Genomic DNA, 27,521 nt, shown 5'->3' with positions numbered 1-27,521 from the left:
TTCAAAGTGCCCTTCTCCCACTCAGGCTACGTTGTCCAATGCTAGCCAGAGACAGGTGCATTTTTTCCCACACGGTGACACATTGTAACTGTGGTGGGAATTCCCCTTCCTCTCCCTCAGTGCTAACACTGATGATCCCTCCTCCTAGCCAGCTCTCCGGAGGCCCCAGGACCCCACGGGAGCCAGGTGAATGGTCCTGGCCTGTAGAGATGACCCCTGGAAATAAGAAACCCCACTAGTCTAATTTCTCAGCTGTTGCTTTTAGCTTCTGGGCATTTCCAGATCTGCTGCTTTCTGTACTACCACTGACAGGTTTCCCCCAGGCCTTTACTAAGCGCTTTCAAAACTGCTCTTTGTACATTTCAATCTCACTCTCCTACAACTCAGAAACTGTTTCATTGCCACGGAAATACATAGTTTGCCTTTCATGTGTGTATGGAGCAATGAGTGGTAATTACCATGCCCGTGCTGGGGGAACCCACCAAAGCCACAAGCTCCAGCTAACTCCAGAACTGGGGTTCAGCATGAAAGTCAGGGGGAAGAAATGGGATGGAGGGAAGCTGTATATACAAATGAAGTGAGCTTTCCCAGCCCCTGCTCTCAGTGCGTGCAAGGCTGGAGCTTGAAATTAACAGTGCATAGGGTGATATGATCCCTTCATCCCCTTCAAATGATCTGCTAGAGGCAGATTTTGGGGGGTGGGGTTGGAAGGAGGCTGAGCTGGGTAACTCCAAGAACTCTTCAGGGCTTTAGTTTCTGGAGAGGCAGCATGAATGAGTCATATGGGCCAACATCAGTCATGGAAGGCAGGGCTGCTGTAGCTTCAGGGAGCATTACCAGTTTCACCCTAGCAGCAGGCCCAACACAGGTGCAACCTCGGAAAGGATTACCTGCCCCAAGTGTGGGTAGGTAGGTGGTGGCTTATTCTGAGTAATGCCTTCCAGTGCTTTGGGGGGAGGCAGTTAGAAAGGCTGCTGGTTAAAGAGAGCTCCTGCCAGGGGCTATTCCTGCAAAAGGGGTCTCCTGGATTCCCACTGTCCCCTCCCTCCTGCCTAACAAGGGTCACCCAGAGAGACATTAGCCCCTGCTGTCACTCTGAGCTGCCCCAGTGGAAATGTCACTTCTAAGCAGAGCTGCAGGCAGGTAATGAGCCGTGGCACCAGCTTTGTTGCCCCTGCTGGCTGCTCTCAGGGCTTCTGAGCAGGCAGCCAAGGCTCCATCTTCCTTCTCCCTAGCTCACAGCCAGGGGCGGCTCCAGGCACCAGCGCACCAAGTGCGTGCCTGGTGCGGCAAGCCGTGGGGGTGGCCTGCTGGTCACTGTGAGGGCGGCAGTCAGGCTGCCTTCGGCGGCACGCCTGCGGGAGGTCCGCGGCAATTCTGCGGCAGGTACGCTGAAGGTGCTGGACCGGCAGACCACCCGCAGGCGTGCCGCCAAAAGCCACCTGCCTGCCGTGCTTGGTGCGGCAAAAGACATAGAGCTGCCTCTGCTCACAGCTCTCCTGCCCTCACCCCACTGCTCCTCTCAGCGCAATGCAGCTAAGGCAGGCCATGAAGAGGAGAAATCCGCACACAGAACTGCTGCAGTTCCTCACTATGAGAAAAGTTCTTCATACCTGCTCTGTCCTCAGAGGGCCAAAACTGTATAACTGTTTAACATGCTCATTGTGGATCTGGGACAGTACCTAGATGGGTGCTTTCCAGAGTCTAAAGACTCTGACCAGTTCTTCAGCTGCTGTAAATCAGTATAGCTCCATTGGCTTCAATGCTGATTCCCACCAGTTGGGAACTTAGACCTCTATTCACCACTTCCCCAATTACTGGTCTGATGTTTCAAAGGCTACAGCTGTGTGAATGGAGGCCAGCAACTAGGGACTTAGCAAGGTGCTATTGCAGTTACCCGAAGAGGCTTGGAAGCCCACAGCATGCTTCCCCAGCCACTGAATCAAAGATACCCAAAGAAAGGAGAAAGTCTGGTGAGCATATGGGTGTGTCAGAGGGTTTCAGGTAAGTGACTCTTTACTATGGTGATGTGACAACCCTGCACTGGCCTGTATGTGATGAGCTATTCCACTAACTCATCCAGTGCAGGGAACTGTGTGAGTAGGTGCAACTGGGGCTGGGTAAGGGACAGTATGTGGCAAATAAGGCTATAATTTCAGCCACTGCTGACTCTAGAGCAGAATCCAAAGGCAACATATACATAGTGAGTTGATAAAATGTATTGTAAAGGTGCACAATGTCACTGAACTAAATTTAGATACATCTGATAGAGAAATTCATGTATCTCTCCTCACAGAGCAGGAGGCTCAGCTGCTGCCAGCAGCTTGCTGAGCAAATCTGAGAGGCAAAAGTGGTCCAGTCCAAAAGCTGGACCTCAGGGAGAGCTGTCAATTCAGAAGAATTCAATAGGTGAGGCAGGCTTTGTTGTGACATCTGACAGTTTCTGCTTCTTTCCAAAATAGGGCCCTCCACAAAAAATTAGAACCACATATTTATGTGTAGCTCTGGATGGAAGTTTATTTTTGCCTGATTATTTTGGGTTCCTATCTTTCACCAGGAGTCATAGGTGCCGACTCCGTGGGTTCTCCAGAGCTGGAGCACCCATGGGGAAAAAATTAGTGGGTGCTCTGCAGCCAAGCTCTCACCTCCTTCTCCTGCTCCCAGCATGCTGCATCCCTGCTCCTCCCATACCCTCCCAGTGCTTCCTGCCCCCTCCCACGGCCTAACAGCTGTTTGGCGGCGCTTCAGACTTTTCAGGCAGGAGGGAGAGGTGTGGCGATGTGGTGTGCTCAGGGAAGGAGGTGAAGAAGACGGGGGGCATGGACTTGGGGGAAAGAGGTGGAATGGGGGCAGGACGAGGGCAAGGCAGGGGTGGAGCACCCACTGGGCAGAGGGGAAGTTGGTGCCTATGCCAGGAGTGGCACTCTATATGGCAGTTGCCTGAGGCATAGAAAGGGCAGCACTCCGTCCTTTATTGGGCGGTTCGTCCAGATCTTCGGCAGGATTTCAGCAGCGGGTCCTTCACTCCCCTTCTTCTTCTTCAGCGGCATTTCAGCGACAGCTCAATCCCGCTTGGGGCAGCAAAAAAGCTGGAGCCGGCCCTGCAACGTGGGATATGTTTTAATCCCCTGAAAAGCCATATGATATGGGAATAGGGCACTGCAATACTCACAAATGGCCACAAGATGGAACCCTAGGTCCACTTCATTTTGGGGAATCTGGCCGTGAAACATCTGACCCACATGAAAAGATCTTTCAGTGTTAAATCCTGTCCATGCAGAAATCTTGATGTTACTCTGCTGCCCAGCCCAGACACTGTAGATATTTTGCTCTGTTGCCAGGGAGTTAATGAAGTCAGCTCATAAAAGAGAGGGACTAGTTGTTTTGCTTAAAGTCAGGGCTGGCATAAGTAAGTGCTATGAAAACTTCCTGTCCTGTCCTCTCCTCTCACTGGCTTTGCCTATATACCTAGGTCCTGATTCATGGCCACTCCTAGCCGTTCAGTTCCATACTCCCACCCAGCTCTGCCTATGCTCCTCACTCCTGATGTGAAGCACCCTTTGCCATTCCAGTCCTGAGAGGCACATAGCTCTCCCAATACACCCCAAGCCTGGCCTGATCAGACCTCGGTCTTTGTTAAGGACTCGATTTTTTTCAAAAGAGTTCAGGGCCTTATATTCAGACATGCTCAGTACCCACAACCAGGACAGATTTTTCAGGAGTGCAGCACCCATTAATGCATGAGAACATGGGAATGGCCATACTGGGTCCATCTTGCCCAGTATCCTGTCTTCCAACTGTGGCAGGGGCCAGATGCTTCAGAGGGAATGAACAGAACAGTGCAATTATTGAGGGATCCATCCCGTTGTCCAGTCCCAGCTTCTGCAAGTTGGAGGTTTAGGGACACCCAGAGCATGGGGTTGCGTCCCTGACCATCTTGGCTGATAGTCATTGACGGACCTATCCGCCATGAACTTATCTAGCTCTCTTTTGAACCCAGATACACTTCTTAGTCTTCACAACATCCCATGGCAAAGAGTTCTACAAGATGACTGTGCATTGTGTGAAGAAGTACTTCCTTATGTTTGTTTTAAACCTGCTGCCTGTTAATTTATTGGGTGACCCCTGGTTCTTGTGTTATGTGAAGGGGTAAATAACATTTCTTCATTCGCTTTCTCCACACCAGTCATGATTTCATAGACATTGATCACATCCCCCTTTAGTTGTCTCTTTTCTAAGCTGAACAGCCTGTGTCTTTTTAATCCCTCCCCATATAGAAGCTGTTCCATATGGTGCCTTTCTCTGCACCTTTGCCAGTTCTAATGTATCAATTTTGAGATGGGGCCACAGGAACTATACTACAGGCAGTATTCAAGGTGTGGGTGTACCATGGATTTATGTAGTAGCATTAGGATATTTTCTGTTTTAGTATCAATTCCTTTCCTGATGGTTCCTAATGTTGTTAGCTTTTTTTTGTCTGCTGCAGCACATTGAGCAAATATTTTCAGAGAACTATCCACAATAACTCCAAAATCTCTTTCCTGAGTGGTAACAGATAACTCAGACACTATCATTTTGTATGTATAGTTGGGATTATGTTTTCCAATGTGCATTACATTGCATTTATCAATGTTTGAATTTCATCTGCAATTTTGTTGCTCAGTCACCCAACAAATTGTGTTCATCTATGTGTCTGATAATTTTGTTCTTTATTGTAGTTTCAACCAATTTGCCTGGTACTGAAGTTAGGCTGGCTGGCCTGGAATTGCCAGAATTGCCTCTGGAGACTTTTTAAAAAACTGGTGTCATATTAATGATCCTCCAGTACAGATCTGGTACAGAGGCTGATTTAAGCAATAGGTTACATACCAGAGTTAGTAGTTCTGCAATTTCATATTTGAGTTCCTTCACAACACGTGGGTGAAACCCATCTGGCCCTGGTGACCTATTACTGTTTCATTTATATTTGTATACTGTTTATATTGGTTCCAAAATCTCCTCTCATGACCCCTAAATAAATTGCATGTTAATAAGGTCAGATTTTGAAAAAGGCTTAGCACCTCATATACAGCCAACACGCTGAGCTCTTTTGGCCTCTCCACTTCGGCTCAGCTTTTCAGTCTGTGTGTTTGTGATATGTACAATACAAACAGCTATGAGCGACTGACTGGATGAGCGCCATTAAGCTTTCCTCACTTGTGACCTAAACCAGACTGGAACGAAGATCGACTGAACCCCACAAAGGAAAATACTGTGTGCATCCCAACTCATACCGAGCAGAAGCATAACTCTTCCTCCTCCCACTTTTTTTCGTGCCAAGAGAGATTTGCCTGCACTCATTAACAAGGAGACACACTGAACATTACTAATCGGAAACTGCCCTTTTAAGAATAATTTATCTGTGACTGGCTGAAAAGAGGTGCCCTTCAGCATTCCTATCGACTGATGTCAACAAAGGTCTCATTCAAGGCCAGTGAGATGGTGTAAAAAGATTTTCCCAAACAAAGAAATGGCTGAGATCTGGAGACAAAACCACTCTCAGGAGTTTGGAAAAAAATAAGTTTTTTATTTTAAAATTTTTCTTGAGCATGAACTGTGCAGAAGAGGCCAACTCTGAAATCCAGATCCATGCACATGAAGAACTGCTTGCAAAGCAGAGGCTGTTCTCCACAGTAGCAGAGCAGAGCTAGCTGGAGGAACCTAGCCCAGGTGGGCCTTATCAGGGTGTACTGAGCATGCATCAGACACTGCCTTGTCATTGGCTGTGCAGATGGAACCTGCTGGTTAGCATGTGTCACACAGACCCATAGAGGACATGGTTCTTCTGTAGCTCAAGCTACAGATGCTCTTGCTTTCAGTTCTGGAAGTGCTGGTTTGATCCCTGGTATTAGCCAAGATGATGGCTCTCATACAAGCAGCTTCCTAAGCTTTGTTCTTTTGACTGTGATGGGTAGAGTTGGGGCCAAGTCATCGGGAGCTGGAGTTCTGGGCTGGTGGGTTCAGTCCATTAAAGAGATGGCTCAGCGCTGTAAAGTTTGGGTAGGGTTTTGAACTTCCCCAAAGTTTGGGTGTGTTTGGATTTAATGGTTTGGGCCCATGCCAGAGTGCTGATATGCAGACATGGCCCTTTCCTTTGACTTTCTGGTCCTGACAGGGTTGAGCACCCTCACAGGAAACATTTTTCTGAGTCTTTTAACTATGGCAGAGCAAAACAGTTGTAGCCCTAAAGTAGCCATGTCACAACTAGCTATATTCTCCTCTCTGCCAGCCAGTAAGTACTTGCAGCTCCAGTTATGTTTTCCTGTAGCTTTGACCTACTGTGTGTGTGTGTGAGAGAGAGAGAGAGATTATAAAATTACATCATTTTATAAATGGAAAGAGAAATAATCGAATATCCCAGAGCAGAAGTTGGGGCAGTTTAGGGATGAGCTGGTATCTAGGATCAGGCTTCCCTTAAGGCTGTTTAAGCTTAAATCTGACTCTTATCGTCTCAGCCTTGAAACTGGGGGTCCTTGTTTTTTTAATGGAGATCAAGTGAATGAAGGAGCTGAATGGCATCTACTTAAGGGCCTGGGTGAGGAGTCGTCTGGGGTGAGGCTCTGAACAACATAGCTGAGTGAGGGCTAGACCCCATGAAGTGATGTGACACAGCTGGACAAACTGGGCTGCACTTTGAGAGCACAAGAGAAGTGGCTAATTCTGTAAGCCCCAGGTCAGCTCTCCCTGCTGCCTGCATACTCTAGCAGAAGGGTATTCTAGAGGCAGAGAGCTCTTCTAGTGGAGGGTAGGTGAGACACCCTGCTGCAGATGAGGTCACCACACCAGAGTTTGCCATGCTGGAGGCTGTGCCGTTTGGCACACTCCGCCGGGGCTGGTCCAGATGGGTTTATATATTTCCATGAACTGTCTAGGCTGTCTGCTCTGGAGGCTAAAAATAAACTAAAGCAGAATGTTCCCAGCAGAGCCTTTAGAGCAAAAATATTTGTCTCTTGCTCTGGCTTGTTAGAAAGAGCAGATGAGACGAGGTGTCCACCCACTCTGTTTATTTGCAAACCATGTAAATGAGACTTAAATAAGCCTTGATGATAACTGCAATAGTGCATGGAGGGGGAGGAGTCAGGCAGGACCCCTGGGAAATAGACTTTACAGACAAAAAGGGCATGGGTGGGGTCAGAGATGGAGCAGGGGCCACAGATGGTTGTGGCCTGCTGACTGGCTACCTGCAGGGATGGGATGAGCTGCCCTGCTTGAGAAGAAGAGGAAGGTCTCAGGAGTCGGAGGAAGACACATCTGTGAAATGTGTGTGTGGGGGTTCTGTTTGAGACAATCTCACTTAGGGCTGGACGGGGAGGGAGGGAAGCTTTGGTGGGCATGAGGTATGAAGTGAATCTGGATTCAGGCCTGCTTCTACATCTTTGTGTTGTATTCCAGAGCCAGCTGCCCTTGCAACGCTCCCTGGACCAGCATCACAGCTGGATGGCAAGAGCTGCTCCCCACCAGTGTGTTCCCATTTGTGTGTACCACTGTCTGGGTGTGCTACATGGGCATGTTTGTGTGTCTGGGGGAGTGTGGCTCTGGCTGGGTGTGTGTCTAGAGCGCTGGGGGGTGCATGGCCTAAGTTATTGCATGGAGTCAATGTTCCGGGGCCCGAATAGTATACATGGGCCTTTGGTCCACGAATGAACCCTTTCTAGTAGTCATTAAATAAATAACTCTAATGCTGGAACCAAGCTTCTGTGCGGCATCAGCTGGAGTCTCCTCTCTCGCTGCAGTACAGAAATGAAGCCACCTTCCCTGCAGCAGAATGAGCTGCCAAAGGACCAGTCTACACTGAGGCCAGTCTTAGACGGGCTTTGTAGTGCCAGTGCAAAAGTTTCAGTCCCTTATTGTGCCACATTTGATCTGTTCTTGCCATCCTCTGTTCTGGGGATGGCTGCCAGCAGTAGGGGCGGCTGCTTTGCTGCCTTGGGGGAGCATCTTTTGGTCTGTAAGGCAGGGCTGGATTAGGAAGATGCATGGGAAGCTCTGGCAGTGGGCTGGATACCTGTGCCTTCAGGAGCTGTGAAGCAATAGCTTGCCAGGGTGTGAAGGAAAACCCTTCTCACTGTGCTGTAACGTTGTGCTCATCTTTGTGCAGAGCAGTGCCAGGGTGGGTTCGTTTTCAAGTGCACGTGTGTATGTTCTTGTGTACATGTGCCCATCAGGGTGCACGTCACTAGGCACGCGTGGCTTTGTGCACGTGACATTGGATGTGTCTGCATGGGAGTGCAGGTATGTTGTGCACATGAAGGTGAATAGCCATGTGCTCATAGCTGCATGAATGCTGGTACGTGTGGGCGCACATGTGTTTTTGTGCACATGGGTGTGTGTGTCCTGGAGGATGCTGCCTAGTGCAATGCTGGCTGTGCACGTAAAGATATGCTGGACTGCGTGCCCTCTAGTGATGTCTTTGTGCTCTCACTAGTTGTTTGGCTTGTCCCGAAAGTCCCGGTTTTAAAGTCATTATTAAAGGAGATGGAGCCATCACAGCAGCTCCTTGCGGCACATGGCCAGAAGGTCTCACTGGGAGGAGGGTCTTTGCTCCGTGCCTCCGACTAGATGGGCAGTGATGGTGTCTTGTCCAGCAGGAGCAGCTTGGGCTGAGCCGAGATCCACAGGTCCTCTTCACCCTTCTTCTTCTTCTTTCTCTTTTTGTTCCTCTCTGCTGGGACCTGCCCGTTGCTGCTGCTGCCATTGCTGCTGCCTTTGCCCCGCTGTCTACAGAAGCAGCAGTGACAACAGATGACGAGGAGGACGAGGAGGACGAGGAAGGGCAGCCCCAACAGCACGACCAGGCAGACAGTGTTGAAGATGCCCTCCTGGTGCTTGGCGTGAATGAGATTCCAGAGTGAGTTGAAGAAGGAGCTGACCCGCTCCATGGCAGTTGGCTGGCTGGACACCCGTTCTCCCCACCTGCAGCTGGTGCAGTCCTCTTGCTGGGCGTTCAGCCCTGAGGGAAGGCAAATGGAACCCAGCAGCAGCTCTGGTCAGTGCCTGTGAAGACAGAGGAAACAACAGGAAATCAGGAGGCTGCCCTGAAATCCACGTTTGATCAACAAAGCTTGAACGCTCCCCATGGGGCCTGCCAGGCCGGTGAGCACTCAGCCAGCTTCAGAGATGAGTTTGCAGCTCCCAAAAGGGCAATGGTTCGGGATGCTTGGTCTGTGGGCTGAATCATGCAGACCTTCCACCTAGCAATGCTGAGGAGCCTCCAGCAAACCTGCTGTGGTCCAGGTTCCCAAAGAATTCCCCACTGGCTGCAGCAACAGTGTAAACCCTGTAAATACAGTGTAAATACTGTAGCTGTCTTCCTAAAACTACTAAGTTCCCTGAAGGGCTTGAGTTCTGAGGGGGCTGGCTTATACTGCCTAGGCTGTTCTTCTGCTGAACGACAGGACTTTGGGAGAGTAAGCCCATGGATCCCCTCCTCCTGACTGAAAGTGCTTCTTGCACCATATTCCCATACCCCTTCTGGATCAGGCTGAATGGAACCAGAGTCAGGCATCAAACTCCTGCCTCTGGCATGGCAGCATTGGGTCTGAGCTGCAGGTGGACGTATTGCTTTGAATACAACAAGCACTAGAGACACTATCTTTGTATATGGGAATTCTCAGAATTTGGGGAGTGTTTGGGTCTGGGCTTTTGTTATGGGCTCAGCTCTAATAAGAATTAATAAGAATATCTAATAAATTCAAACTACTTTGAACAACATTTTTCACCAAGTTTTCCTTGTCACAGAGCTCTGTGCTTCTGGGTTCCCCTTGAGACCAGAGGCAGTGTAATAGATGAGAGAGGCTGATCTCATGAGGTTTCTCTCCTGGAGAGGATAAGATAGTTATCCAAATGTGTGAGTGCTTTATCTGGACCGACTCTTGAGACCTTTTGAGGCTTCCTCATTCCTACCTTGACTACTGGGCTGTACGTCTATACGGGCCACTGCCCCTTAAGAAAATGTGTCCGAGGCTGGAAAAACAAACTGAAATGGTGGAGTGATGGTAGACAATGCAGATGGGGAGGGACACTTTCAAACTGATTCTTCACTTGCTTTTACAATGATCTCTTGCAAAGGAAATGTAGCGCAGGGTGCCAGTTCTATTCTATTCAGATTCCTACGCTGCCCTCAGCATGGTAGTGTCTGAGCATCTTCCAGTCATGCATTATGTGACATGACTTATGTTTGTTATGTGTGGGTCATTTTCTTTCTCCTCCTTTCGCCAACAGAGAACTGTGTGTGTGCAGTGCAGTGTTTGTTCGGGTAGGGTTTTTTTAAGTGCATGCAGCTCTGCACTGAGGCAGGAGAAGGCAGGTCGAGGAAATGTGCCTTGCACTTGGGGTAGACGTTGGTGAGGCTTTAGCTGGGAGTCTCTAGTCTTTCCACGACAGCTGCTTCTGGTGAGCTTTGAGTGCAGCCTACACGGTGCACGTGGCAGTTCACCTCTGGGCTAAGACTGTGATGGTGGCTTCTGTAATGAGGACCAGAAAGTGGGCTGACCCCTCCAGCATACAGACTACCACACAGGGTTCGTCTGTGCTGCAGTCGAAGGTGTGATTGCAGGTTGGGTAGAAAGGTGGCTAAAACCAGCAGTGTAGAAGTGGTGGCACAGGCTAGCAATGTAAGTACACACCCAGGGTTCCAGTGGGCTTGCACAGCGTCTATACTGCTATTTTTTAGCCGTTCTAGCATGGGTAAACCTAGCAAGGGTTTGCCTCTCTGAGCTGCAATCACCGCTCGGACTGCAGTGTACACACACCTACAGCATTTAGATGGTAACATTGCTTCGCCTGTGCAGACCAGTGCTAGATTTCAACTTGTGATTCTGAAGTTAAAGGCTCTGTAGCCCACTGCTCATCCCCTGAGCCAGCCACTCCCTGCAGCCCTCAGTTTTATTTTTTTAACTGAGTGTTTCTCGCAGTCGAGGTTTCTTGTACAGTGGATAATGGTTCGCCTCCCACAAGTTTCAACAAAGGTTGACGTAACAATGGCATTCCCCTAGTTGTGCATGTAACCAGCAGAGCACTGCATTCTTGGCAGCGGCCCAGACCACTTTTCCTTCTTGTCAGTTGCTGAATTGCTCCTGCCTCTCCTAGTCCAACTCTTACCTTTAGTCATTACCCTCATGTTTCGTATGGGCGATGGCAAGTTGTCAATGAATCCACAAGGCCTGCTTTCAGGTGATTCCACAGGGGTTGTGTCTTCACCCTGATTAGTCCCTGAGGTCCCAGCAGTTAAGCCAGACTAATTTTTTTGGGGGGTGAATTTACTATTCACTGAAAAATGCATTTTCTGGGGAACCAAAATGCTTAACAAATTTGAGTTGAATTAAGCGAATAGCTTTGGCTGGAAAAACACGAATTTTTTTGGGGGGGGAAATGTTAACACACTTAGTTTCAACTTTTTTTTTTTTAAATGAAGCGTTTCAACATTTTGTTCTGAAAATGTCAGTTTGAATCAACATTTGAATAGTTTCATTTGATCCAAACAAAATGTTGGTTTTTCGTTTTGGTGAGAGAAACCAAAAAAATTCAATTTCGGTTCAAAACTAACCGAACTTTTGTGTGTGGATTTCCTGGTTTGGCCACCAACCAAAAAATCATCTATTTCAGGGGCTCTCAACCTTTCCAGACTACTGTATACTTTCCTGGAGTCTGATTTGTCTTGCCTACCCCCAAGTTACACCTCATTTAAAAACTACTTGCTGACAAAATCAGACATAAAAATAGAAAAGTGTCACAGCACATTGTTACTGAAAAGTTGCTGACTTTCTCATTTTTACCATATAATTATAAAATATATCAAATGGAATATAACTATTGCACTTACATTTCAGTGTATACTATATAGAGCAGTACAAACAAGTCACTGTATGAAATTTTACTTTGTACTGACTTCACTATGGATTTTTATGTAGCTTGTTGTAAAACTAGGCAAATATCTAGATGAGTTGATGTACCCCCTGGAAGACCAATGTGTACCCCCATGGAGACATAGACCAGAGGCTGTCAATCAAGGGTGTATTTGTTCAGAATGTGTGTGTGTGGAGGGGGGGGAGGTAAATATGGTCCCATCCCCCAATGTGCCTAGGGAATTGTGGGGATAATTTTATTTTTTATTACCCCTTGTCCCACTGCTGGTTTAGTGCTGTCCTACTTGGTCTAACTTGGCCAGTAGCCAGCTCTATGGAAGGCTGCTCAGACTAGAGCTGACAGACAGTAGCTGGGCTCCTGGTGGGCTTGGATGGGATACAAAGTCTTTAATCACCAGGTCACTGGTTCGGGTCTAGATTGGTGGTGACTGAACGTTGCTACTGACAGATGCCTGTATGGCTGTCTGAGGGAGGGTAGTAACATCTACCCAGCCACAGTGGTTAGGTGTCTGGGTCACAGCCCCTATAACTGGTTGTGGTGGGCAGGCTCAGCAGAGAGGTCAGGAGATGAGCTGTAGACTCAATTCTTTTGCCAATTCAAAGTGAGCCCAGCAGGTCATGGCCTGAGGTGCATGTGGCCTGATCTAACACCCACTGAAATCAGTGGGAGTCTTTCTATGGACCTCAGTGGCCGTTGGAGTGTGTCTGGAGGTAGGTAAGTAGGTGGGAGAAGCATGCCCTTGCGGCTACATTAACAGAGGACCTCAGTCTCCAGGACTATCAGAGAGGCATCTTTCAGCCAGGGCTCAAGTCACTTAATGAAGAGCGGCAGAAAATGCGGTGGGATGAGTGCGTCTCTTTGACCCAGGGCAGAGTTTGACAAATGATGCAGCCACCATGACTCATCTAGCAATTGTTGCAAGAAGTGGGTGGGGTTGTGGAGGAGAAAGAGCAGCATTTTTGTGGCCTCTTGTAAGGTTTCCTTCCCTGGGGGAGAGGGCAAGGTTCTGCTGACCTGCAGGTTCCCTCAGGAAAGCCTACCTTTTCCTGGGGCAAGGTCAGAGGGCTGGCTCCATTTCTTGGGTTCACACTCAGCCTGCCCAGAGACCTAACAAAGCCCTTTTAGGGACTGTATAAGGTAATGCCCTTATGGCAGTGTTTCTCAGACTGGGGGTCCTGACTCCAAAGGGGATCACAAGACTATTGTGGAAGGCCGGGGGGAGGTGCAAGAGCAGCATCTGGTGGCAAGGCACCCAGCTCCAGTAGCAGTGCTGCTACCAGCAGCAGTGCAGAAGTAAGAGTAGTATGGTATGGGAGAGGGTTGTCATAGCTTGAAATTTTTTTTTTTTTTTTAAAAGAGGGTCCCAGCAAAAAAAGTTTGAGAACCCCTGCCTTATGGGTTTGAGCTGTCTGAAAAGGTGGTGCCTCAGGAGGCTTTGATTCCCCACAGAGCTGACCAGGTTAAGGATGATAGCTGCTAGGAGAACTGGCAAGTGACTTACAGGCTAATAACTCGAACCTCGTGCTTACCGAGTGTTTTCCACTCAAGGATTACAAGGTGCTTTGAGATCTCTGGCTGAAGAGCTGCTATATGAGCTAAGTATTGATATTTGTTAAAGGGCTTGGCCTGCATTAACAACTCAAGTCCCACAGCCTCTCTGGGAGGTAGGGTGAGTATTGGAACACCTGTTTTACAGAAAGAGGAAACTGAGGCAGAGAGGGGAAGGTCCATATCTTTCAACCATGCATGTCTTAAACACACCCATACTTAACTTCAGAGGCTTCAGTGGGGGCTGTACTTGTTCTCCTCCTCTGACAATCAGACCTCGCTCACACACACTGTGTGGCAGAGACAGAATCCGGTTATTTGGACTCCACTTGTGTTCTACAACTACTAAACTACGGGAGATGTCCGCTGTGGTGTGTTCATTAAAGGACCCATGTTTGTATTGCTGTTGTCCTGTTGTGGGTGGCATTTATTGCTGTCTTACCCTTTCTGTATCTCTCACAAGCAAAGATACCCAAGGTTTTACCCTCTTGCTTCTGTCTGTGGTGCTGGCTAGTACATCTGGCCAGTGGGCCAGTACATCTGGTTAGTGGATGGATGCTGCTACTTGCCCAGGGCTCTGGATTTGCAGTCACATCCTCTGTTTTAATGAACAGCAAACCTGGTCTCTTTTTCTAAACAGTAACTCAACATCTATGTTCTCCATTCATAGTCTTTCACTGACCTGCCTGGCCACAGGGAGGATGTGACACCTTTGCGGAAGGTGTTAATCTGCCAAAGAGCATCTTTGTCTGCCTAAAATTGGGCTGTTCACTACAGCTTGGGCCATGTGTGCACCCTGGCCAGTCCTTTGCTACCCTCCGCCTGCAGTGACATCCTACTCCCCACCGAGTCAGACCTGCCATTTTGCACTACTGGAGCAGCACGGTGCGTTGCATGGCCTGAAAGCAAATGAAGATGTCTGCCATTAGAAATTCTGCCCCGGGACATTAAACATTGTCTGGAATCCAGATCCATGATGCATCCCTGGCCATGTCTCTTGTGAAGAGAGAAATTCTCAAGGGCTCAGCATCCACTGAGGAAGCTAGATTTTTCAAAACACCAAAACATGGGACAGATTTTTCCAAAGTGCTCAACACTTAGCTGCTCCCACTGGGACACTTACAGCTGGATTTTCTAAACACTGCAGCATTACAGCTGCATGGGAAATGGTTTTGATTTTTTTAACAATGAAAACAACAGATTATGATGAAAACAAACTTTTTATTCTTTTAATCTAAAATTTTCTACTTTTTTTTTTTTGGGTGGTAGTTGAGTTTTTTTTTTAAAAAAAATCCATTTTCAGCAGCCAAAACAGAAACATGCCAAAAACAAAAACTTTTTGAAGAGCTTTTTTTTTAAAAAAAAAAAAAAAAGACAATTTTGGCTGACATCTTCAGGTTCTGGTTGCTGAAAACAAAATATTTTTGGAGTTTGGTTGCCAAAAAACTGAAACAGTTTTAGTATTTCAACAACATCCCATACCTTTATTTAATCAGAAATAGACAATTCTGGCAAACATTTTTGCTTTGACAAAACACAATTTTTTTTATTAATAATAACTTTTTGTGTTATGTTTTGTGTCAAAAAAATTCTGAATGAAAAATTGCAGCCATCTCTACTCAGCACCCAGTGGACAACCAGGCTGCTCTTCTGACAATCTGTCCCGCTCAAACAGTGTAACTCCTAAGGCCCTAAAGAGGAAAGGAAGCATCCACCTGGAGCAGTTGGTTATAATTTATATCCATAGCAGGCTAGCGTCTGTGATGGGCATTAATTCTTCTGGGTAGTGTCCCTTGATTCTGGCCTCCTCATGACCCATGTCAACCCAGGCAAACTACCCCCTTTAACTGCATGCACATACAAACACAAACGCTCTGTGATGCTTTGGCCCTGGCTGAATACCATTTACATTGAATCCTGGCCCCAAGCCCCATGTCACTGTTCTGGTGCAGAGTTGGCTCTCTGAGGTGGTGCTCTCTGCCTGTGTATTTCACAGGCAGCAGCAGCAGGAGAACCCGTGCCATGACACAAAACAACATGGGTGGAAGGGTCTTTGCACTCTCCTGACCCTACTTGCTTGCATTTTGAGTGGTCCCTGACAGCAGGTGCATTATGTGATGCCAACCCAAATCCGATCTGCATGTGGTGAACACATCATAACTTTGCTAAGCACATTCATGTTTGAACTACAGGGCTTTATTTGCACGTGACTCTGCAATGCCTCGATGTGGCTGGAGTCAGAAGCAGAAATGCCAAAAAACTAGAGGGGAGAGATTTTTGGGGAGAATGATCTGGTGGCACAGGCCGGGCAGTGAGGAGATCTGGGTTCTGTCCCCACTTCTGCCACTGAGTGCTCTGTGACCTTAGGCAAGTCACTTGCTCTGTGCCTCAGTTTCCCCACCTGTAACATGGGGGGATAGTGCTACTTCTCTACCCCACAAGGGGATCATGAGATTTAATTCATTAATGTTTTAAGATGGGCTACACTGAAAACTCTCTCTCTCTCTCTTTAGGCTCTATGGAGCATGAGGCCACCTGACCTGGTACCATGCCTTGGCACACAGAAAGCTATTATTGCCTCCAGGAGCAAGTGCATCACTGCCTTGCACAATGTTATTGGCTGGCTTAGCGATGTCACTTCTGGAAGCATTCAGAAGCAGCATTTCCCAAATGAACAGGTGACCCCATGTACCCTAGCCAAGCAGATCGAGTGTCTGTGGGCACCTGTGGCTGGGTGGACTGACTAGCTAACAAATACACAAATAGCCTTCATTTGTCCACAGACAATGATCTTAGCCCCTTGTCACAGTGGGGCTGGATCCTTTATGCTGCAAGCAGTGATGTATAGAGTGTGGACAGCATCACGGCACATCAACTACGGGTTAAACAGCATGCAGTGGGTAGAGCAGGATTTGAAAAAACAGAAGGCAAACCAGGCTGGTGTCCAACTACTCCCCCGGTTTCCAGCCTCGAGGGTTGCCAAGTGCAGTGACTACAACCTCCTTAGCAACAGTCAGACAGATTACACCATCACAGCCATCACTCCTCCTCCTTCCTGTATTCCAGCCAGGAGGAGCTTTTACTGTGACACGATCCTGCCGAGGGCAGCCTTTGGGACAAACTTGTCATGCCTGATGTCTGCATCTTACTGTGTGACCCTCCCATCGGGAGGGAAGTGTCACCACCTGGCAATGCAGGGTGGTGGTAAAGTGGAGCTGCCTCTGCCCCAAAGAGCTTGGGGGAGGGTTTCCCTCCAGCACCAATACGGAGTGTCACAACTGGAATGGCTGGGAAGGCTGAGAGGAGCTAGATGCCTGTATCTGTCCATGTGTCCCCGCAGTGCATGCAATGTCCCCACTTGCCTTCCAATGCCTATGGGTTACTGGCAAAAGCCAGCTGGATCGCAACAGGGCAACCCCAGTTACTAAGTTCTGTAGAGGGGACCGATCTGGCCAAAACCTGCATACTGCATGCCTCCCCACACATGTGGGGCCTGGTGTGTGTGTGTGCCATACCGACTGGCACACGTGTGTACACAGCACACTCCATCACAGCCCACACCTCGCCCGAGGTAAGAAGGAGACTATAGAGGAAAACTACCATATATGGGGTGCTGAGGAAGGGAGGGCAAAAATATCTAGCCTGGAATTTCCCTCTGGCAGTTACAAACGAAGCTGCCTTCTGTCTGTTTGCTCACTTGGAACCGGGTGAAGATCCCTCCCTCCCCCCCAAGATTTCTGTGCTACTAGGGATGGACTGTGGGAGTAGCCCCTGGTGATGGAAAAACCAGATCTGGATTTATGTACCTGTCTGGCATAGACCCAAGGTACATTTATGGATTCTGGTGCACCCTTTACAGGCCTAACTGTAGGAGTGCACCCGAGAACCACTGCTTCAGGATGAAGGCATAAATGGCTGGAGCTGGATTTTATTCAGTGGGCCAAAATCTAGAGGAAGAGACTGTGATGAACTGGGACTGTTCTTAATGTTTCCTCTGAATACTGTGTGGGTACCTCAGTTTCTGGCTGACACGCTGTCTCCTGGCAACTAATGGCCCGGGCCCTTCCCCACTGCAAGGAGATGCTAAAGGTCTGGGAGAACGAAGAGGTCATGTGACCTCGTGGCCTGGGAAAGGAACTCAGCAGAGAAGAAGGGGCTGGAGGGGGTTTGAGTTTGGAGCTGGCTGGGGACAGGAAGTGAGGGCAGATGGGGTTGTCTGGCTTGCTGGGCCCCAGAATGGACCCGACTGAGGGGTCCTGTTCTCTGTACCTACAAGCTCTGTTTTAGACTGTGTTCCTGTCATCTAATAAACCTCTGCTTTACTGGCTGGCTAAGAGTCACATCTGACTGCGAAGTGGGTGTGCATGCAGGACCCTGTGGCTTCCCCAGGACCCCGCCTGGGCGGACTTGCTGTGGGAAGCACACAGAGGAGCATATGCTGAATGCTCCAAGGTCAGACCCAGGAAGGTGAAGCCATGTGAGCTTCTTGCCCTGAAGACAGTCTGCTCCAAGGGGGAGGAGGCTCCCCAAAGTCCTGACTGGCTTTGTGGGGAGCAGTTCCAGAGCATCACCTGGGGACTCCGTGACAGAGACTCCCTCAGTATTGTGAATGTACAGGGCCCAACACAATGGGGCTGTGATCTCAGTTGGGACCTCTAGGGTTACTGTAATGGAAACAACTAATAACATCAATAAGCTACAATAGGGAATGAACACTTGCAGCAAACTGTTGCTTCAGTCAAGTTTGGTGACTCTCTCCTTGATTATTGTTATTTAAAGACTCTTTTTAATTTAAATAGGAAAACAAATGAATGACATACCTAGCTCATATATAGAACTTTTCATCAGTGGATCTCAAAGTGCTTCACAAAAGAGTTGTATCAACATCCCCATTTTACAGATAGGGCACTGGTCTGAGACAAGGGTTCTATCCCCATCTCACCCACTGGTGTGCTGGGTGACCTTGGACAAGTTGTGTCACTTTTCCTTGCTTCAGTTTGCCTATCTATTAGACAACAGTGTCTCACTGGAGTGTCTAGATTCCCACCCTCCTGCACAGGGGCATCATGGGGGTAAATGTGAGAGCCTCTCATTTAAAATATTAGAATCCCAACATTCATCCCTCCCCCCAGCCACCCACCCCCAGAGCCTCCTGTAAATAAGGTAATTTTTAGAACGGATTGTATTTCCCTATTGATTTTATCCTTGTGGAACTGGAAAAAAATAATAATCAATCTGCAAAACAAACAAACAGAATATCATGTTTTTGTCTGGATATTCTGTATGTGAAGCTGTATTGCCATTATCCATAAATGGGAAATCAGACTCACATAACACTCTACTCCATAAGAAAAGTAATTGTAGACAAAACAGGATGTATGTTTTAATTCCTGCATTGAGACACTTTATATTTACTGCCTTGGAAGTTTTAAGGGGTTTGGAATTTTCTTTTTCAAATTGTGATTACTTGGTTATAGAAAAGCAGAGCTGTTTAAAATGTTGTCATGGCTGTCTTTTCCCTTTAAAACATAGCTGAATGTGACTCTTAATGTATGTGTAAAGTGTCTACCCCCAAGTGGACCCTAATTTCTTGCCACAAGACCTGAGTAAGGGGCAGGGTGCAGCTGTGCTGCCTGAGGAGCAGACCACAAGCCAGATTGTGGTTCTTGTTCTCCCCCTTACTTAAAGGGGAAGTAACATGCATCAGCCCTAGATCTGGTGAGGTATAAATCACTTCCCCCCTCCATGCTGGCTCAGTTGTGCTGGTGATGCATTATGGGAGGTGGAGCCTGCAGAAGTTCTCTCCCCACACAGCTACTAGGAACACAGGTACTTGGCCCAGGGAAGTAGGGGGCTCTTTACACACCCATAAGGCCTTGTTGTCAGGGTCCCAATCTGATCCTCCGTTAAGCCTGACACCCAACTGACTTCAAATGATTATTTAGAGCCCCTATTACCTTTTGCTCTGTAGATGAAGATTGTTAGTGCAATTATTTGGGGGGCTCATTTGAAATATTTTTGGCATTCCTGGCTATGACATTTCAGTTTAGAGCTGGCAATGCTCAGATCAGTCACAAACAGCCTTGTCAGTAAGGTTGCTGAAGGGTGCGCCTCACTAGTCTCCACCCCCATGCAGCCAGAAGGGGTTTGTTGCACAGATCCCCACCTATGTACCTTTCAAACCAGCAGGGAAGTTTTAATGTAAGTGATTTTCCTCTGATGCTCCAGGCCCACATCTGGAGGAGCAGGGGGTGCTGACATTGGGAATGAAGAGCTGTGTCTTGAGTGCTCAGGGCTGGAATAGGAGGGGGAGCTACAGACTGATTCATTTGGATAGTCAGAGTTTTTTTGGGAGGATGTCAGAACTGATTAGACCTGAGGATGGTACAAGCAGGTACTGTGCAAATGCAATCAGAGCCCTGATTTCAGGAGAGCCACTTAGTTCACTTGTAAAGCAGTTATGGAAGAGAGAAACAAGTGTATTATAATGACCAATTCACAGCACTAGGCATGGAGTAGGAATGAGTCAGAGAAAAGTTTGTTTCTCTTGAAGATTCTCGCCTTGAAGAATTTGCTGCAACTAGAGCTTTAGGCACCTACTTGATGTATCAATAGGATATGTTTGTGTTTTTGTCTCTCATCTATAAATTGTCAAACTTAGTTGTCTAAATTACGTTTCTGAATAAAGGACATGACTTGATTTTCAAAGGTTCTGGACACTCGTTGCTGACATTAACTTTAACAGGAGCTGCAGGTGCTCAGCACCGGGGGGCGGGGGGGGGGGAGTCACTTATTTAGGTGCTTCAGTGTGGATTGAAGCATCTAATTTTAGAGATCTTCATTTGACAACTTGGACCTACAAACCCCAAATAATTAGCATTGATACTATGTAAAGGTTGCAAGGTCAAGCACTAAAAGTGTCAGGAAATTTAAAATTATAAAAGTTGTTCCGGCAACATGAGTTGGTCACATCCTGTATATTTTGTAGTAAACATGTATTTTAAAAAAGAAGTTTGAGATTTACACTGAACAAGAGGGAAAAGACTGGAAAGCACTACATCTGTGTAATGTGGCCAAGTTAATAGGACTGCAGCAACATCAAGCCCCAATCCTACGAATTGATCCATGAAGACATGCTCTAATGTCTCATTTCACCAGGACTCCTTGAAGGCTTGTCTGGATTCCTTTGCAGAACTGGGGCTTTAACTTGTGGAATATGGTGACTTTTGAGTGCTTATTCTCACAATGCTGACGCTTTGTATATTTAATATCCTAGAGGTGGGTGGCTGTTTTTAAGGGAGTGGAATGGGAAGAAAATAGAAAACTTAAAATCTGGAGGGTAATGGCTTGAGCAATTCCCTGCCCTGCCCTGCCCTGCAACAATTCACCAAGTGTCATCATGGTTTTTCTCCACCACTGACAATTTTTAAATCAAGATGGGCTATTTTTCTATAAGCTCTGCTCTAGAAATAATTGGTGGTGGGGGAGGAGTTCACTAGCCTGTGCTACGCAGGAGGCCAGTCTAGATATTCACAATGGTCTCTTCTGGCCTTGGAATCTGAGACTCTATGAAATATATACATATAAGATCCTGTCTACGCTTAAGATAAATTTTGCCCTGGTGTAGTTAACACCACTGCAAACCCATAATGGAGATGTAGGGGGATGCACTGCCCCAAAGTAGGACTTATTATGTACTTTAATTGGGTAATTTATCAAAAAGCTATACTATATATCCCACTTTGTGCCAGAACAACCTGCCTGCATTTGGAGTTTGCACCAGCGTAAGGGCTTTTCTACTCAGAGACTTAGGGCATGGCAAGCCAGGGTGTAAATCTACAGTGGACTTGCTTGTTGTGCATTGACCAGGTGGACCCCACTACTGTGTATTAAAAGGTCAAAGTGCACTAGCAGATTTCATGTGGTCAGTTAGTAAGGAGTGGGCTAGAGCGCTGTAGATTTACACCCTGACTTGCCGCATACAAAGTCTCTATATCAACCAGTCCAGATCAATGCACTTGCACTGACGCATGTTTTCTTAATGTAGACAAGGTCTAATTTAGGGGTTAACCTCTATTGCCCCACCATGCACCATTACACTGGTGCAAAGTGCTAGCATTCTTATCTGGTGGTGTTCCCCCCTTCTCCTTTGCACAGCTCTAAATGACTAAACATGGTACATGGCTCTGCTGACTTCACCAGAACAACTTGTGTAATACCCACACCTTCTGGGTATGTTCTGTCCCATCTAGTGGCACCAAGACCACTTAAAAGAGAGATGAAATGAGTCTGCTTTATAGCTTGTTGGTTTTTAGCTCATGCTGTAGAGGCTCATGCACTAAACTCCAGAAGTCCCTGGTTCGATCCTGCCCGCCAACAACTGGAGTCTGTCGATGTTACACTTGCAAGTTCTTTGATTGGACCAACACGGACTTAACTTGCCACACCTATGTACTGGGGCTATTTTTCAGTGCATACCTGCAGCCTTAAGGAAATGTTTCATTGCTCACGGTCAGTGCAAGTTTCACATTCAGTGGGTTTTCTTGTACCATTACCTAAGAGAGCCTGGTTAGGGTGTTTTTGAAATGGTGAATAGTATGTTCCCTTCGCCCTTCCAGAGCTCACAAACAGCTCAAGGGATTTTGATCAAACTTCCCTCCCCTGCCTCCCTGAAAAAATCAGACAAGCCAAGCATAGGTAATTTTTTCCCCAGAGGTGAATAATTTGGAAGTTATGAATATTTAAAAACACAAGGTTAAAAGTGAAACTATTTTGAAAATTTAACCATAGAACATGCACAGGCCCAGACATATAATCTGTGGATGTAGATACTGATAGTGCAATAAAATTAAAGAACAATCATTTGACCCTTTTTATAATAATTTCAAACAAAATGATACTGTTTTTCTCTGACTTTGTATGCTCGTAATGTTATTAATGAACTTTGTCCAAAACAGCTTCTAAAATGAGATTTAGTAGATGGTCTATACTTCACAATATGCTATAAAATACCATTCCCTAGTGTATCTATCCAGTATCTACTATTCATGGCCTGGAGGCTCCAGTCCAGCAGAGATTCACCTGCATGGAGCTTATTGCAGGAGTGGGGCCCTAACAAGCATTGATGATCCTATTTGATACCAGCTGATCTCTGTACAGGAATCATCCCTTCCTACAGTCTGTTAGAGCTTTTCTGGTGACTTCAATAGGTTCCATGTACACCTCTATCTCAATATAACTCTGTCCTTGGGAGCCAAAAAAATCTTACCACATTATAGGTGAAACCATGTTATATTGAACTTGCTTTGATCCACCGGAGTGTGCAGCCCTGCACCCCCGGAGCACCGCTTTACCACGTTATATCCAAATTTGTATTATATCGGGCGACGTTATATCGAAGTAGCAGTGTATTTACACAGGCTGTATTTAATTGATGGCTCTCATGAGCTCTGGCTAGATCTATGCAAAACCCATATAATCAACCTGGCATGACTCCACTGCTTACATTTTTCTTTCTGATGATCTGAAACTTGGGTGGGTTTGCTGTGAGTTTTACCAAAGCTTGCAAGCCCTTTGGGAGGACTCCTCTGGGTTACTTGAAGGTTTGAGGTGGTAGCCCCTGTGAATCTTGGAGGCTTTAGCTGAATATTGCTTAGAGCTGTGGGGCATCACTCCTTACTGAGAATTGTCTGTGTGAAACTGACAATAAAAGTTCTAACTAGAGATTGGCTGGAACCAATAGTCTTGGGATCTGCACTCGCCCGCCACCCCTCCCCCCCGCAACATTGGAGCTAAAATTTATGGCTCAGCCTCATCTCTAGCTCTTGTGACTCCCTGTGAACTGAAACCCTCATGCTCAGAAAGCTCTTGTTCTGACCCATGTTCCAGTACCCTGGGGGAAAAGGCAGATTTTCATCAACAAAACTCTAAAGCACTGAAGTGTGTTTAGCCACTCAGATTGGCTGAAGGCTGGGCAGCCCTGCTCCTGCTATTCCCACCTCTCGAGTCTCTCTCCAGCCTCCTTTTGGGAGCCTGAGGTGCCCTGCCTCTGCTTGATGAATACCCTGGCTTAGAGATGGCTGCACCTCTCCTGTGCACCAAGCTACTCCCAGATCAGCCCCAGAGGCCTTGTCAATACAATGTTTTGTATCTGTTCTGCAGCACTGCTGCTAGCCATAAATGCAAGCACCAGTGCACCCTGGGCTCGGGCATATCCAGCATTGTCACAAAACTCTGCCCTGAACACCAGTGCTGCAAACAGGGAATGACATTTTGTTGAGTGGGGGGACAGAATGGAAGTGAAACATCCCCATTCTCTTCCCCTTGGGCAGGGCCTACACACTTTGCCTTCACAGTGTGACCAGCCCCCATCATTCCAGGAAGCACAGAATCATAGGACTAGAAGGGACCTTGAGAGGTGATCTAGTCCAGTCACCTGCACTCAAAGCAGGACTAAGTATTATCTAGACCATCCCTAACAGGTGTTTGTCTAATCTGCTCTTAAAAATCTCCAACAACGGAGATTCCACAACCTCCCTAGGCAATTTATGGCAGTGCTTAACCATCCTGACAGGAAGTTTTTCCTAACGTCCAACCTAAACCTCCCTTGCTGAAATTTAAGCCCATTGCTTCTTGTCCTAGCCTCAGAGGTTAAGGAGAACAATTTACCTCCCACCTCCTTGTAAACAACCTTTTAGGTACTTAAAAACTGTTATGTGTGTCTGTCCCCCAGTCATCTCTTTTCCAGACTAAACAAACCTATTTTTTTTCAGTCTTCCTTCACAGGTCATGTATTCTAGGCCTTTAAATCACTTCTGTTGCCTCTTCTCTGGATTTTTTCCAGTTTGTCCACATCTTTCCTGAAATGTGGCTCCCAGAACTGGACACAATACTCCAGTTGAGGCCTAATCAGCATGGAGTAAAGTGGAAGAATTACTACTTGTATCTTGCTTACAACAGTGGCTCTCAATCTTTCCAGACTACTGTACCCTTTTCAGGAGTCTGATTTGTCTTGCCTACCCAAGTTTCACCTCACTTAAACTACTTGTTTACAAAATCAGACCTAAAAATAGAAAAAAGTGTCTCAGCACACTATTTCTGAAAAATTGCTTACTTTCTCATTTTTACAATATAATTATAAAATATACTTTGTTTCAGTGTATAGTATATAGCTCAAACAAGTCATTGTATGAAATTTTAGTTTGTACTGACTTTGGTAGTGCTTTTTATGTAGCCTATTGTAAAATTAGGCAAATATCTAGATGAGTTAATATACCTCCTGGGCTGGTTGAGAACTCCTGGTTTACAATACTCATGCTGATACATCCCAGAATGTGGTTGGTTTTTTTTTTTTTTTTTTTTTTTTTTTTTTTTGGTAACGGTATTACACTGTTCTCTCATATTTTGCTTGTGATCCACTATGACCCCCGAATCCCTCTCCACAGTACTCCTCCCCAGGCAGTCATTTCCCATTTTGTATTTGTGCAACTGATTGTTCCTTCCTAGGTGGAGTACTTTGCATTTGTCCTTATTGAAGTTCATCCTATTTACTTCTTTCCATTTCTCCAGTTTGTCCAGATCATTTTGAATTTTAATTCTATCCTTCAATGCACTTGCAACCTCTCCCAGCTTGGTATCGTCCATAAACTTTATAAGTGTACTCTCTGTGTCTATGCCACTATTTAAATGACCGATGAAGATATTGAACAGAACTGGACTAAGAACTGATCCCTCCGGCACCCCACGCGATATGCCCTTCCAGCTTGACTGCGAACCACTGATAGCTACTCTCTGTTTTCCAAACAGTTACGCACTCAGCTCATAGTAGCTCCATCTAGGTTGTGTTCCCCTAGTTTGTTTTAGGAGAAGATCATGCAAGACAGTATCAAAAGCCTTGCTAAAGTCAAGATACACATTCAAGGAAGCTGAGTATGAGTTGAGTCTTGAACTGGGATCCCTGAATGATAGCAGGCTGGCCTCCTTTAGGTAGGCTAGGCCAGATAGGGCCTCTGACTGGCATAGACAATGCAGAAGAACGTTTGTAACAACTGTGGGTCAAAGATTCCCGGTACACCAGGCTCAGCTCCCAGCAAAGGCATCTGAGCTCTGGGAGAGATGCCCCTCGCCTTTTAAAACTCAAGGAATTTAATTTAGAAAGAAATTCTGCTGCACAGCTCATGTCAGTACCTACAGCCCTCTGAGCTCCAGCTGCTGGAATGGGAGAAGGGCCCAGGCAGATATGGGGGACACAGGGTCACTCCTGTTGGAATCAGGAGGAGACCTTTTGGCCAGCTCACAGAGGGGAGAGGATGTGTCCCCTTACCTCTGAACTGCTCATAGTGGAGCCAGCCCTAGGGCAATACCAAGTCAGGAACCCTGGAGCTGTTCATTATAAACAAGGGCAATTGTACTAAAAGGTTCAGCATGTGCCATTTAACAATGAAGCTAACCTACCCCCACCCCTCCCAGTACAGTGCTGAGGAATGGCAGCTCCCACTTTTTGAATCTGCTGTGCATGGCTGTTTCCAAGCTCACAGCCAAATAACAGTGCAGAATCCAGAGCACCAGCACCTTATTATTATTATTATTTATTTACTTGGAAGCCAGTAGTAGCCAGAAGCCCTAATGGAGCTCTAGGCTCCATTACACAGTCCCTGGCCCAAAGATTTTATAGTGGAAAAGACCAGACCAGCAAATGGGTGGGGAAACTGAGGCATGCAGTGGGAAAGTAATGTGCCCAAGGTAACCTGCCACGGACAGTGGCAGATCCAGCTCTCCTGCCTCCCAATCCAGTGCCCTATGGGTTGGACCACAGTGCTGACAGCTGGCTGCTGCATAGGTTCAGTGCTGTTTACCGACCCGAGGCGGGGCGCTCAGGCTGCCTGCCGCGTTCCGGCGCTGGGGACCTCAGGGAAACCCCTGAGCGCCGCTGCCGTGCCTCAGTTTCCCTTTAGCTAAAGGAGGACAATGCTTTAGCTAGTTCCCGGTGATGGCCACCCAGCCCCGGGAGCGTGCCTTGGCTAAAAGGAGTCCCAGGCTGCTCGCCCCGTCAGCCCCCGGGCTGCGAGCGCAGGGCGCGGTGACCGAGCGCTCCCACGGGGAGTCGCTTCTCGGGAGCACCCCACGCTCGGAGCGGGGAGCGCCCTGCGGCTGCGTCCACACGCCCCGACACGGCCGCCAGCAGCTTACCTGCAGCTCCCCGAGGCGCCGCCGCCGCCGCCTGAGAAGTTTCGCAGCAGCCAGAGGAAGTGGTGAGCTGAAGGCTCGGAGTGTTTGCTGCCAGCGGCCTCCCAGCGCTCCGCCCCTTGCCCTGCCCGCCCTCCGCGCGGTACCTGGGGCTGCTGCCGGCTCAGGCCGGCCCAGGGGCTGCCTGTGGCACGGCTCACGCCCTGTCCCTGCCTGTTTGAGCTTTCCCGCTCAGCTCTGATTGAGTTGGGAATTGGTCCTGCTTTGAGCAGGGGTTTGGGCTAGATGACCTCCTGAGGTCCCTTCCAACCCTGAGATTCTATGATTCTCTTCTCTCGCTGGCTCCCTGTCCCCCACGCTGCAGCGTGAGGGTCCCCCAGCCCTTCTGACCCACGGGGCCGAAACCACTGGGGGACACCTGTCCTCCGACCACGTTCGTCGCCGACACGCTGTACAAGCCCTGGGCCACCAGCGACCTGTCTGCACATGCTGCAGGAAGAGACACCTGGGACCAGCTGCACAGAGCCACATAAGAAAACCCACCGGCTCACACAGACGCACCCCATAACACATAGGGACGTGCTATCTCGCAAGGCAACAGGCATATCCTGGACACACATGCTGCGGGGAAGAGAGACACCCAAGCCACAGGTACACAGAGCCACACACACAAGCTATACACTGTGTGTATAGCACACAGAGCCATGTGCTATACACACAGGCATACACAACACACACATGCTACAAACAGAGAGACACTACCGCACACAGATCCATGCGCTGTACACACAGCATACACAACACACATACACAAACGTGCTATCCATAGACACATGCTACAGGCAGAGAGAGAGACCAGTGCACACACATACAGATGCCCCCTC

The 27,521-nt window shown here is 47.6% G+C and overlaps 1 protein-coding gene across 1 annotated transcript; it reads right to left on the bottom strand.

Annotated features, from left to right (window-relative positions):
• Positions 1–5,708: 5,708 nt before the first annotated feature.
• KIAA0040 (KIAA0040 ortholog) lies at positions 5,709–26,717 on the bottom strand. Its single transcript, XM_032778470.2, has 2 exons — positions 26,641–26,717; positions 5,709–9,033 (listed from the first exon to the last, which is right to left on the bottom strand). Exon 2 carries the CDS (start codon positions 8,916–8,918, stop codon positions 8,595–8,597), a length of 324 nt encoding a protein of 107 aa, XP_032634361.1. The 5' UTR covers positions 8,919–9,033; positions 26,641–26,717; the 3' UTR covers positions 5,709–8,594.
• Positions 26,718–27,521: the final 804 nt, after the last annotated feature.

Source organism: Chelonoidis abingdonii, chromosome 7 (genome assembly GCF_003597395.2).
Source record: "Chelonoidis abingdonii isolate Lonesome George chromosome 7, CheloAbing_2.0, whole genome shotgun sequence".
Lineage (NCBI taxonomy): Eukaryota > Metazoa > Chordata > Testudines > Testudinidae > Chelonoidis > Chelonoidis abingdonii.
Note: the sequence above shows the minus strand (reverse complement) of the source record. Positions and strands in the feature narration are given on the sequence as shown.

What these genes read in the sequence shown, in the direction of transcription:
- KIAA0040 (XM_032778470.2), bottom strand. Translation starts at nt 8,918, where the DNA reads ATGGAGCGGGTCAGCTCCTTCTTCAACTCACTCTGGAATCTCATTCAC.